The sequence below is a fragment of the Miniopterus schreibersii genome (assembly GCF_964146895.1).
Source record: "Miniopterus schreibersii genome assembly, chromosome: 1".
NCBI classification, from domain to species: domain Eukaryota; kingdom Metazoa; phylum Chordata; class Mammalia; order Chiroptera; family Miniopteridae; genus Miniopterus; species Miniopterus schreibersii.
In genome coordinates this window covers 138353460-138366104 of record NC_138101.1, presented here as the reverse complement: position 1 = coordinate 138366104, position 12645 = coordinate 138353460, and the positions used below count along the sequence as shown (strand labels likewise).

Genomic DNA, 12645 nt, shown 5'->3' with positions numbered 1-12645 from the left:
GTAAAGTTGTAAAAGACAGGGACAGTGATAGAATGTTATTATAAAGGGTTTAGACACAAGGTAAATGCCTTTTAGAAATTGTCCCAGTGTGAACTAAGTAATTGGATGGCAAAGTTTTTATTTTTAGTTAGTTTTACTCTTTGATGTTATAAAGTTCTACAATTTTTGTTATGACAGAAAGCCTTTACTTAGGATGTAGTTTATCTTTGTAAGCATGTCATTTTTGGCAGTACTTTTAAATTTTGTAGTATTGCTGCAGTTTTTATATTACAGATTTCCCATACGTTCTATTTAATGTAAAAATTAAAGCACTACTTAGATTAATATAAGAAGAAAGAATGAGTGTTTGGATGTTAGATGTTATTACAACTAGCTTGATCACTTGTCCCCCTAGTCCATGGTAGCATCTTTTAAGTGATTTAAGTATTATACCCTAAAGAAGGCATTTGCATAGATATTATCATGTGTTTACTTGTTTTTAATTTTTTTAATTCTAGCTTGTTCTAAAATGTTTTTTGAAACAGCTTATAGAAAGAAGTACTTTATGGTACATAAAGTAAAATTAAACAGTTGAGACTATTTTATGAAGAAGGGGAAAATATAAGAATATAAAATAAAACTAAATGTGTTGGATTGTTTCATTCTTTGACAAAATGGCTCAGCTCTTATGTACATGGAGTTAACTTCTTATCTGCGGGTGTGGGGGGATGTTCCTCTGCTTCCCTTTCTTTTCTGGACCATGTTTGCCTGTTTCATTCAAATATATATGTATATATATATGTACATATATATACTCCATATACATTGAGACTTAAATTTTTTTTAAGTGTAGAAATAAGTTACTAATGTTAGGGCTTAAATACTAGCTAAACGTGTATTCTTACTAGTTTTACTTGTCCAAAGTTATATTTTGTTTTAGTAATCATCCACTTTGCTTTTCAGGCAGTCCGAGTATGGCGGCGTGGTATTTGGCGGTTGGGCGCGAATGGCTCAGCCCATTGTGGCTTTCACTGTGGTTGAGGTTGCCAAACCCAACATAGGTGAAAACTGGCCAACCCGAGTGCGCGCAGATGTTACCATCAATCTGAATGTCAGAGATCACATCAAAGATGAATGGGAAGGTAATTTTGCATTTCAAAAGGTGGTTACCTTTCACCTTTTTAGTTTATTGCATAGACTTTTACTTAGAGAATTAGCAAAGCACTTTCAGTAAATGTTATCCTTAAAATTTGATTTAAAGAATGACAATTGTCTTTATAATTATTAGTAGTAAAAAAATACCAAGGATCATATAAGAATGATTAAATACCTTAATACTTTAATAAAAACATAAAATAGCATTCATATCAAAGTGTTTTGAAAACTGCATTTAGCAGAGCTGAAAGTGTTTTAAATCTTAAATTTAGTAAGGTAGTATTCATGAATTTGTAGGATCAGTATAAAAAGAGTAAAATTATTAGTGTTCACTAAAGAAAGGGGGAACACAAAGCAGAGGAAGTAAAGAAAAATGATGTTTTTAAAAGATAAAAACAACCAAAGTGAAGAAGATAGGGATGCATACCATTTATGGAAAATAAAGATACAAAATCAAATTAGACGAACGCAAAAGGAATTTAGTGTGTACTCAAGGGTAAATATAATTGCAGAAAAATTAAATGAGTTATTTTTTCTATTTTTTAACCAGGCAAGATTTAAGGGATGGGAGTTCCACAATTAATTTTATTTTGGGGCAGATATGTTAGAGTTACTAAGTCAGATAGAGTTAAAACATTGCTAACACCTGTGCCAGAAATGACACATAAACTGAGTTTTAATTGGCACTCATATTTTCCTCGCAGCTGTCTGTGAGAGCTCTTGCTGCCTTGTTGTGAGAAATAGTAGCCAGTAAGTTTTATCTCCTTTCACCTTCTTGGCATGCCAGAAGGAAAGGGATAGTCCCTTAATGGTTTAGTTTTCAGAAATTACTGCTCTCGACATAGCTGTTTATAACCACAGGGACTATATGATATATTTATCACATAACTCTGAAGGAATCCAGCAACAGAGCTGGCCAAATGTTTGACAATTGGCCACTGTAGTGGGTATAGTTTGTGACAGATTTTGTGGCTCTGGTTTTTTTCAAAAGAGTTCCAATCTGATGCGTTACACATCTAGAATAATGTACCTTCATTATTTCTGAACCTTGAGAAAGGTGTGAAGTTGTTGGAGAAGGTCTTACATTTATTACCCCTTAGAGCTTAAGGAGGCGTTAAACACTGTTTTACATGGTAGGTAATAAACTGAAATACTTACTGGCTATCCCTCGATGTAATATTGGAAATAAACTTAAAAAAATTGAAAGACTATTGAAATTTATAGGTGACAGATGACAAGTCTGCATTATGATGTTAAGGGAAAAAAAGGATGTTTTATCCATTTCCTCCATTACTTTGCGGACTGCTATCAGGACATCAGTCTTGGGAGGTGGGGGCAGAGTTCTTTTGTTCTTTTAAACATAGGCCTCTGGTAGGAAAAGAAATACAATGGATGAGTTTTGATGGGCAGGACAGAGAACAATAGGGTATGTGGGACAAGCAGTTCATATTTTGAGGAATGGTGGGGAGAAAAGTGTTTTCTGGGAGCCCAGAGACAAAATTCAGAGCAGTAGTGATCACAAAGAGAGTCACCAAGTAGAAAATTGAGGCAAAAAATGAGAGGTAAGTTCTGTAAACAGTAATGAATATTATCCTGTAAAAACAGAGTAGCTTCATAGAGTTTAAGCTAAATACTGTGAAACATTCTTCTCGTCCCTGTAAGACCTCATTTAAAATTAGGGAAATAGAATTAAGGAAATTGAAATGCTGGATTCTGCTCCAAAAGGCACATTCATAGATGGAATGAATGCAAATGGTTGAAAGGAGAGGTAGTTGAGCTCATTGTACTATAGGTATTTTTGATACCTATAGGTATTTGTGGGTCTGTAATGTTCCACAGTAAAATATTCTGCTTTAGGAGGAAACAGGCACTCATCCCTCCATGATACCAAAAAGTGGCATTGGTAGAGACTAAATTACTTCTCAGGGCCACTTCTTTGGCTCCAAGCCTTAGAAGTTTTAATGGGTCATGCAGATCAGAAGTCATACAGGCAGTGCAAAGTCATAGTGGAACGAGCAGCTCCCCTTAGTTCTCGTTGCTTCTGCTGCTTTACATAGAATTTGTTGGGAAATAAAGTCATTATTTGAATCAAGAGTTATTATTTCTAGGACACTCAAATCCCACTCCATATTAAACAAACCAGAATGGTCTCAGCACTGTTTGCCACACAGTCACATTGATTTAATTGTGTATCTTGTTACCAAGGTTATGAGCAAGCAGACTGTTTAAATTTGAATTTATGTCATACACTGGCTAACAAAATCAAATCAGAAAAGAAAGATAAAGTGAGATAACATTATATGCTGCGTGATCTAATTTTATGTCCCTTGTCTTCCACTCTCTCCTTTGGATAGAGCAGGAAATCCAGTTGAATTTATTATTTGGTCAGATGACTGAGAAGCCGTGGACTTTGGCACAAGTCTCCTATTTCTTGACATTCACTTATACAAATTTTCCATATTTGTCAACTGAAACTATATATATTCAGCCATCTTCTCAAGATGGTATCTGTAAACAGTGCTGTTGTGCTTTGATGAATTAGTTTTGAGTTGACCTTTTTTGGTGAAATACACTTAAGACTGTTACTGGAATGACTGATGGATAGTTTAAACTGATGTTGTGAGCCTGCTAAATATGATATAGGTGGATTATATACCAGCCATAATTTTGGTTACTTATTAAGAATGTTAAAAATAAGAATGAAGACAAGCATCCAATTTTGAAGCTGTAGCTTGACCTGGAGGGCTTATTTAGTAATGTATTCATGGCATAAAAGTATCAGATTTTAATATAAAGAAACTTTCATTTTAATTATTTCTATCAAACATTGAATATTAGAAGTTATAGCAAAGCTTATAATTGTATTGTAATACAAATATAATCATTGACCACCTCTGGTATTTAAAATTATTTTATATCTCTATTACAAAGATAAGAGGATAAGAAATTGCCAACAAAAGACTAGAAACAATGACATTCTTTTAAGTGAAAATGTCTTTATGTTTTACCAGGCCTTCGTAAGCATGATGTGTGCTTTTTAATTACTGTGCGTCCCACAAAACCATACGGCACCAAGTTTGACCGGAGGAGGCCTTTTATTGAGCAGGTTGGCCTGGTTTATGTCAGGGGCTGTGAAATCCAGGGCATGTTGGATGATAAAGGACGTGTCATTGAAGACGGTATGGTGATCTATGCTTTTGAAAGAGTGTGTGTACATAATGATAAATTCATTTGCCTTTTTTCCTTTTTTGCGTCTTAGGTTATATTTTAGTTGTTTTATATACTAATTTGACACAAAGGATTAAATGTAAAATGTGTGTAGAGTACCTGTCACCCAGTTTTAGAAATAAACTATAGAGTTTCTAAGCTTCTGTGTTAGATACTGGAAAGGACAGGATCTTTTGAAATCATCCTTATTTAAAACTTCCTTTCATAATAATGTACAATATTGCCTTTACAAAACATCTGAAACCTCTTATAATTAGTTGTTCAATGATATATTTGTCTTAATTTTTTCTTAAGTTTTACTGATTTGATTCATTATAGGAGTGGTTCTTGATTGGGAGTAGCACTGCCCTGCAATTTGAAATGTGCTGTGGTATTTACCTTGTCAGATGACTAGGGTAAGGGTGTAGGGGTTGGTGAGCTATTGGTATTTGCTGGTTGGGGACCAGGTATGCTAAGCATGTAAACAGGACTATCTTGTAGAAGGAATTGTCCTGCCTGGGATGCTAGCATTACTCCATTTAGAAATGTTGCTTTACAGGATTAGTCAGCTTTTTGAGTTCTTAGGTTTATCACTGATTTCTCTTTTAAATTCTTACATTGTCCTGACTTTTTTGAAATTCGTACTATTAAATTATATAGTACTTATTTTATAATTCGTTTACTAAACTTCTCATAGAACTTGAATTAGCTTCTATTACCTGTGATTTCAAGATTGCACCATTGCTAAAGTGCTGGTAATTAGGCTACTTTCATCACTAGAATAAAAGAAAGGAGAAGGGAATGGGGGAGAGTTGGAATAAATATAAGGCCACATAATGGGACCAGAGTTGGAGGTCTAAGACAAAAAGAAAAAGTCTCTGAGCTTTCAGCCATTTGTATATGAAACTTCCTTTCATACTAGTGATATTAGGTGTGGAATGTGGCAGGATGAAGAGAGTGATGGCCAAGCAGTTGCTCCATGTGAGGCAGTAGTAGGAGCAATGAGGGACTGACAAAAGTAAACTACTTTGACTTCTGAGGCTCCAATTTTAGTTGAGTTATATGCAAATAATTGAGGTCACATACAAATAATTGCAATTCCTGGCATTGTGTCATAAATAGTACATGACTATTCCAGAAAGAAATAGTATCAATTTAGAGAAAGGAGAAAATATTTTCAGCTTTTTGGAATTTGAAATGGATGAGGAGAGCATTCTAGTCGGGGGGATGGCTGGAGTTAAGTCTGGACAGTTTGCTTATCTTTCCTAGAAGAGGAATACTGCTAACTTACTTTGATATTTGAAAAGTATATACAGTATTTCGTTTAACAAACTTTTTCACAATGTTCAGGACCTGAACCCAGACCCAATCTCAGAGGAGAGTCAAGGACATTTAGAGTGTTTTTGGATCCAAACCAGTATCAACAAGATATGACCAATACTATACAAAATGGAGCAGAAGATGTGTATGAAACTTTCAATATAATAATGAGGAGAAAACCAAAGGAAAATAACTTTAAGGTAAATTTAGGGATATATAACTAAAAATGCTGCATAATTTGAAAACTTTTTAGACAAATACGTAGATACTAGGTTTAAATGATTTGTAAGGAAATTATGATCACTGCTTTTTGATTCTAAACAGTTCTCTTAAATATAGTAACTTAAGGAAATTTATTTACTAAATCTATTGTCTTTTGATGAATTTAGAAACTTAAAATATGCATTAATTCATGTGTTATTTTAAAGGTCAGCTCCTTTCTTGCTTTTTGTATGTTATATATATATTCATTTTGTGCCCCAATATGAGGTGAAGAAAACTGCCTGTTTATTTGTTTACTGGGACTTCTTTTATGAATCAAGAGTAGGTGTGTTTCCAAATCACTCAAAATACTAATATGGAACGTTAGGGCTCTGAGTTACTCCTTGATATAATGCATTTATACTTTACTTGCTATTGGGAAAAGGGAGGTTTGGGGCTAGAGAGTTTTGCTTCTATAATAACTGTGTGTGAAGAGGAGTTTTAGTAAAGGACGATTTTAAAATCTGTTGTTTGAAACTGTATTATAAACCTTAAACATTGAGTAGGTCTGCATTTGGGAACACTAGCTTTTGCACAAGTGCCTTTCTTTCTCCACCAAACACAGTGCTTCTTAAACATTATCACTTGATTATCTTTTCTACTCATTGCTGTAATTAAAAAAGAAAACCTCACATACAAAGGAATTTATTCCCCACCCCACCCTGTTGTTGAAGACAAAACAATGGAAACACCCTTGATTTCTTTGGTCTCACGCTCCACCCGCATCATCAGTCTGATCAGCCGACCACCTCCACTGATACCATGTCCAGGACACCGGCCACCATCTCTCATGCCCCTGCTTTCATTTGTGACTGCTTTTTCCCTACACCATTCTCCACGTAGTGACAGAATGTCAGGTGTACCTGCTACCCCTGTTCAACACTCTTTAGTGGGTTCTTACCACAGGAGAAAGTTGTCGTCATAATCTGAGAGGCCCCCTCACTGTTTTCTGGCTACCAACATCTTTGTCCAACATCTTTGTCTAACACTTTTTCCTTCTTTGCTCCACGCCAGCCACACTGACCTCTCTGCTGTTCTTCAATAACCCAAGCCCTTGCACGGGGTGTTCTCAGTTCCTCGACAGTCTTCCCCAGCTATTTGCATGGCTTGTTCTCTGACTTTATATGGACAACTCCATTTAAATGTCACCTCGTAAGAGAAACCCTGCCTGGCAACCTTATGTAAAGTAACATCTCCCTTTCTCATCATTCTTTATTCAATTATCTTTATTTTCCCTTACAGCCTTTATTATACCCGATGATTATATGCTATTTATCTGACTTTAGAGTGGCTTTATTTCTCTGATACTAGAACACAAGTTTAGGAGGGCAGGTCTCTGTTTTGTCTGTATCTGTTTTGTTTTCTCAGTAATGATTGAATTTTAGTCAGTTTACTAAAAATAAAAAGTTTCTTATATTTATTCATTTGACCTTTTTTTTTTTTTTTTAAACACCTACTGTGTGTCTGGTATTGTGCTAAGTTATATGGAGCTAATAAAGATGAGTAAGACACAGCTTATACCTTTAGGGAGCTTAGACTACTAATAAGGGAGGTTAGAAATGTAGACAAATAGCCACCATGAAAGCTTAGAAGGTGCCAGAAGCCACCAGAAGGATGCAGGTAGAAGTGTCCTGGAAGTTCAAAGAGGCATTCAGGCTCTGATCTGTGAGAAAGCAAGGATGATTAACTTGCCCGTGTTTGGGAAAGGAGGAATGCTCTTGGTATTTTTGGTGTTCCACTGTGTACCTGGGCAGCACCCCTTGTTTATTTCCTTCTCTTTTCCTGTTTGTACAGCCTGTCCTCGTCTGAATACTTAGCTTCCTGCCTGAATAGTTGCACGAAACAGCCGCCTCTGTCCCTACCCCGTTCTCATAGTCTCACCAGTCACCTGTTCTTCATGTGCTCCCACCAGTTGTTTCACTCTGCTTCTCAGAAACATTTTTGTGACTGTGTTAATGATGACATAAATCAAAGCTTTTTCACAAATCCTTTACTTGAGCTAAATTGAAATGCCACTTTTCCTCCATGAAACCTTTTCTAATGTCAAAAGTCTCCCCTACATTCATCTCTCACCTACCTCAAATTGTGTTCCTATTGTATTTTGTAGTATTTTTTACTTTTTGCCACATTCTGCTGCTTTGTGTCATTGCTAAGGACGTATTTTATCTCCCTACTAGAATCATAGTTACTTAGAGTAGAGCCCTCACCTTATTCATCGTGTGAACACATTCATTTGCCTGCCCATCCATTTACTTACCCTATGTTTAAACTGCCCTGTGTCCCTGCTCTCATGGAAATCATAGTCTAGTGGTGATGAGACAAATGGTAAACAAGTATCCAAGTACATGAATAGGAGAATTTCAAGTAGGGCTAAGTGCAAGAAAATAAAACAAGGCGGTGTGGTCAGAGTGTGATTTCCGTACAGTAGCCTGTCATTTTGTTATCTTGTTGGGTTGTATAGCATTTACTATGTAAAAGGGGTGGTGTGGTGGTGATTTTAATCTTTGGAATTAATAGCCTAGCCTTCTGTTTATATATGTGGGATAGATCATTTTGTTGAAATCATTATTGGAAAGCCTCAGAATTTGCCTTGGCCTTTAATAATTACTTATGACAATGTATGTATTAACTAGTGTCATGGCCTTTTATTGTAGTCTTGATTCTCTTTCAACCTGAAATTTTATTTATTTTATTTTTATCACTCTCACTTTATTTTTTCTTTCTTATTTCTAACAATGCTCATTTTAATATGTGTTTCATAATTGAGACATGTATTAATGTGCTTCTGGTTGTGTGTGTTCTTAGCATTGAGGAACTATGGATTATCAAGGGGAGAAAACTCCAGTAGTTTCTAAGAGGAAGCATTTTCTTTAAGGGTTTGTTTGTTCAGTACTGTTTTCTTGCTGTTGTATAGACCTGATTGGATTTTCATCCTACCCAACAGAAGTCAAGTGTAACTCATTTATGACATTCTGTCTAAATGAACTCCAAACGGATAAACTGTTCTTGCTAAGTTTGGTCTTTTGTTTAACTCAGTGTATGGCATCAGCTTAAAATATAGCTGTTGATTCAGTCTAGCCAAGCACCTGCCAGCAAAAAATAGCTTCTTGCCCTGAAACACTCGGGAATTCAGGATTAGTACAGCCAGCTCTGCATTCCACTCAAGTGCAAATGTTTGAGATGTCTTCTTGACAAGGCCCTTTTCTGTTCTTCTACTGGCAGGCCGTGCTGGAGACTATTCGGAACCTGATGAACACTGACTGTGTGGTACCTGCCTGGCTGCATGACATCATTTTAGGTTATGGGGATCCAAGCAGTGCACATTACTCAAAAATGCCCAATCAGATTGCCACCCTGGATTTCAATGACACATTTCTCTCCATTGAGCATTTGAAAACCAGCTTTCCTGGTCATAATGTTAAAGTAACTGTGGATGACCCAGCTCTACAGATACCCCCTTTCAGGTAAAGTCAGAACTGGATATACTCCTTTCAAGCTTTTCCGTGGTCAGTCTGCGTTAGGCCATTAGGTCTGTAGCTGAAGTAAGTTTTGAGCATCAAATCTGGATTCTGTTTGGGCAATCTGTACCTTCACCATATGCTCACTGGGATAAATTTATTTTATTTCACTCTATTTTTGATCATTTGTGTAGTAGTTATTTTGAGACCATAGTAAAAGTAGCTTCATGTTTTATAAGGGCTCAGTAAATGCTTGTCTGAAGAGTACTGCATAAGTATATTTATAGCACTGGACTGGAGAAATAAGTGTGCATATTATGTGTAGTCTGGGATATTTCCTAATTAATACACATAGCCATGTGATTTTGAACTTTCGTTTTTAAGAAAAAATTATTTTTTTAACCTTGCTTGCTTTCACAAATTTTAAATATTTACAGTATAGTTATATTTAATGATAAAGGAATATTGGTTTTAAATTTTGAGTAGAAATGGAATAAAGTACTCAAAGCCCTGATTGCTGTTCCTTAGTTCCAGCATGATTAGTGGCAGAGCACCCTGTGCACCTGTGGGTGGTAGAAAGTGCCTATTCTCTTAGTTGGAAATTAGAACATACAATTATAATTGACTGTTAAATGTAAATGTAATAATCCTACATATTACAGACATGCATCTTTTTAACACTTAAACCTAGTCTTCCTCCATACTTTCCAAATCCTATTAATGGCAAAATCATTCTTCTAGTCACTCTGCCTTGAAATCCCAGCATTATTTTTGAATCTTTTCACTCCTATAACTCCTGCTGTGTCTTACAGATTCTGCCTTAAGGATACTTTTTTATATGTTATTCCTGACTACAACCTCTCTGTGCCCTCAACACCTTCAGTCTTTATGGCTGCAGTATCTTTCCTGCCTCTCCTCACTTGAACCTATTACATGCTTTACTGCTGGGGTCATTCCATTTCCTAGCTAAAAAACTGACTTTTCCTGTGCTTATCAAAATAAGGGCTGACCTCTTAGCCTCTTTGTTTCTTAGCATTTTGGGGAGTATTATTTATCCTTTCAGAATGGGAAGAAAGACGGGGAAAAGTGCACATATAGAATGTTTTAGTTGAACTTTAGGCTATTCATTGACTTCCCTGGGTACTATGGAGAGCTGTCTCCTGAGGTATCCCTGACCCCAGGCTAATAACTTCTGCCTTAAAGGCTTGGTATTCCAAAGGTGTCATAACAAGGCTCCAAACTTTCTCTCTAGCCTTGAATTGTGTCTTGCACTCCAGCAAAACTGGCGAATTGTACTTCACCCCTGCTGTTACTTCTTTCTTCCTGGAACATCTTCCCTCCCATGTTTATATGTCTGAACTCTTCGAAATTCATCTTAGATGCCACCTCTCGTAGGAAGCCTTTTCTAATTAAATCAAGGACGGAATGTAAAGCACTTTATAGCACTTTACTTGAGACATGAGTATATAAATGTTTCTTTTTTTAATATATCTTTATTGATTTCAGAGAGAGGAAGGGAGAGGGGGAGAGAGAGAGAGAGAAACATCAATGATGAGAGAGTCATTGATTGGCTGCCTCCTGCACGCCCCCTACTGGGGATCCAGCCCACAACCCAGGCATGTGCCCTGACCAGGAATCAAACCACAATTTCCTGGATCCTAGATCGATGTTCAGCCACTGAGCCATGCCGGCTGGGCTAAATGTTTCTTTTTTCATTTCCACTTAAATGACTTTTTCTAATGTGAACACACACCATTTTTGTGCTTTTAAATCTGCCTTTTTCAAAATTTATGTATGAATAGTGAGTTCCTTTAGGTCATACACGCTTCTTACTGACCTGATTATTCTTTATATGATGTCATGCACAAGACAGGTGCTTGATAAATCATTGTTAATTGTAAAACTAAACAAAAGTTTTGGTCTTGTAGGATAACTTTTCCAGTAAGAAGTGGAAAGGGGAAGAAAAGGAAAGATGTAGATGGGGAAGATGAAGACACTGAAGAGGCAAAGACCTTAATTGTTGAGCCTCATGTTATTCCTAATCGGGGTCCTTATCCCTACAACCAACCCAAACGGTAATTTTACTCTTGGTGCTAATTGTAATAATAATAGCTTGCTGTTTCAAATGGATTTGTAAAAGAAACATTTCTAGGTGCTATGAGAAGTAACTGTTAGAGGGCCACCTTACCTTAATCCCAGGGTTCTTACTTCATGACCATGTGTTACATATAACAGCTGCTCGTACCTATGCCACAACTAATACAGTGGCATTACATTTGGTGTTAGATTGTGAACTAGAACTTGGACACTCTAGATGATGTCCAAGATGGACTAAGTGTATTGAAAAATAACTTCAGTCTTTCCATAAATTTCAGTCTAATTAGTCTGTGGGAGGGCAGGGGTGAAGAGAGTCATTCAAAAGAGATTGGTTCAGTCATGTAAGATGTAAAAGTTCTAGAGATCTGCTGTACAGCATTGTGCTTATAGTTAAAAATACTGTACTGTACATTTAAATTTTGTAAAAAGGGTAGATTTCATGTTATGTAGTTTTACCACACACACACACACAAAGGGCCAGCACGAGGGGGGAGAAGAGACTAGAAGAACAGGGACAAATGCAGAGCAGATGTTTAGAACTGTGGTCATTGTTGTCTAAATCTTTACTAAGTGTCATTCATCTGTGTTTTTAACCAACTTTTTATCTATTCTAATTTGCAGAAATACAATTCAGTTCACTCATACACAGATAGAGGCCATCCGTGCTGGAATGCAGCCTGGGCTAACTATGGTAAGAGCATTATTTACTTTAGTTTAAATATGTTTTTATTGATTTCAGGGAGAGGAAGGGAGAGAGATAGAAACATCAATGATGAGAGAGTCATTGATCAGCTGCCTCCTGCACACCCCCTACTGAGGATCGAGCCTGTAACCTGGCATGTGCCCTGACTGGGAATTGAACCATGACCTCCTGGTTCTTAGATTGACACTCAACCACTGAGCAATGCCGGCCAGGCAGGAGCATTACTGTTATACATGTTTTCACACAGATTCAGACTAGAAGTTAGCATCAGATTTTTATAGTGTGTTCTATTTGAAGCACAAAAGCCCAACTGAATTTAAGTGTTTCTAAGTACTTGTGGCTTCTTATGCCTGTGGAGATCTTGCTACTCATTTCAGTGTTCATAAATAAAGCTTTATTAGAACATAGATGTGCCTATTTGTTTATGTGTTGCCTGTGGCCGCTTTTGTGCTGCATCAGCAAAGG

General features: G+C 36.5%; 1 protein-coding gene across 1 annotated transcript in view; it reads left to right on the top strand.

The window, feature by feature from the left end:
* Positions 1 to 12645, top strand: part of AQR (aquarius intron-binding spliceosomal factor) — an 88997-nt gene that overhangs the window by 44240 nt on the left and 32112 nt on the right. Inside the window, exons 17-22 of the mRNA XM_081161353.1 lie at positions 943 to 1121; positions 4146 to 4313; positions 5692 to 5861; positions 9145 to 9386; positions 11309 to 11455; positions 12099 to 12168. Coding sequence (XP_081017479.1) covers positions 943 to 1121; positions 4146 to 4313; positions 5692 to 5861; positions 9145 to 9386; positions 11309 to 11455; positions 12099 to 12168 — 976 coding nt within the window. The remainder of the gene's footprint in view (positions 1 to 942; positions 1122 to 4145; positions 4314 to 5691; positions 5862 to 9144; positions 9387 to 11308; positions 11456 to 12098; positions 12169 to 12645) is intronic.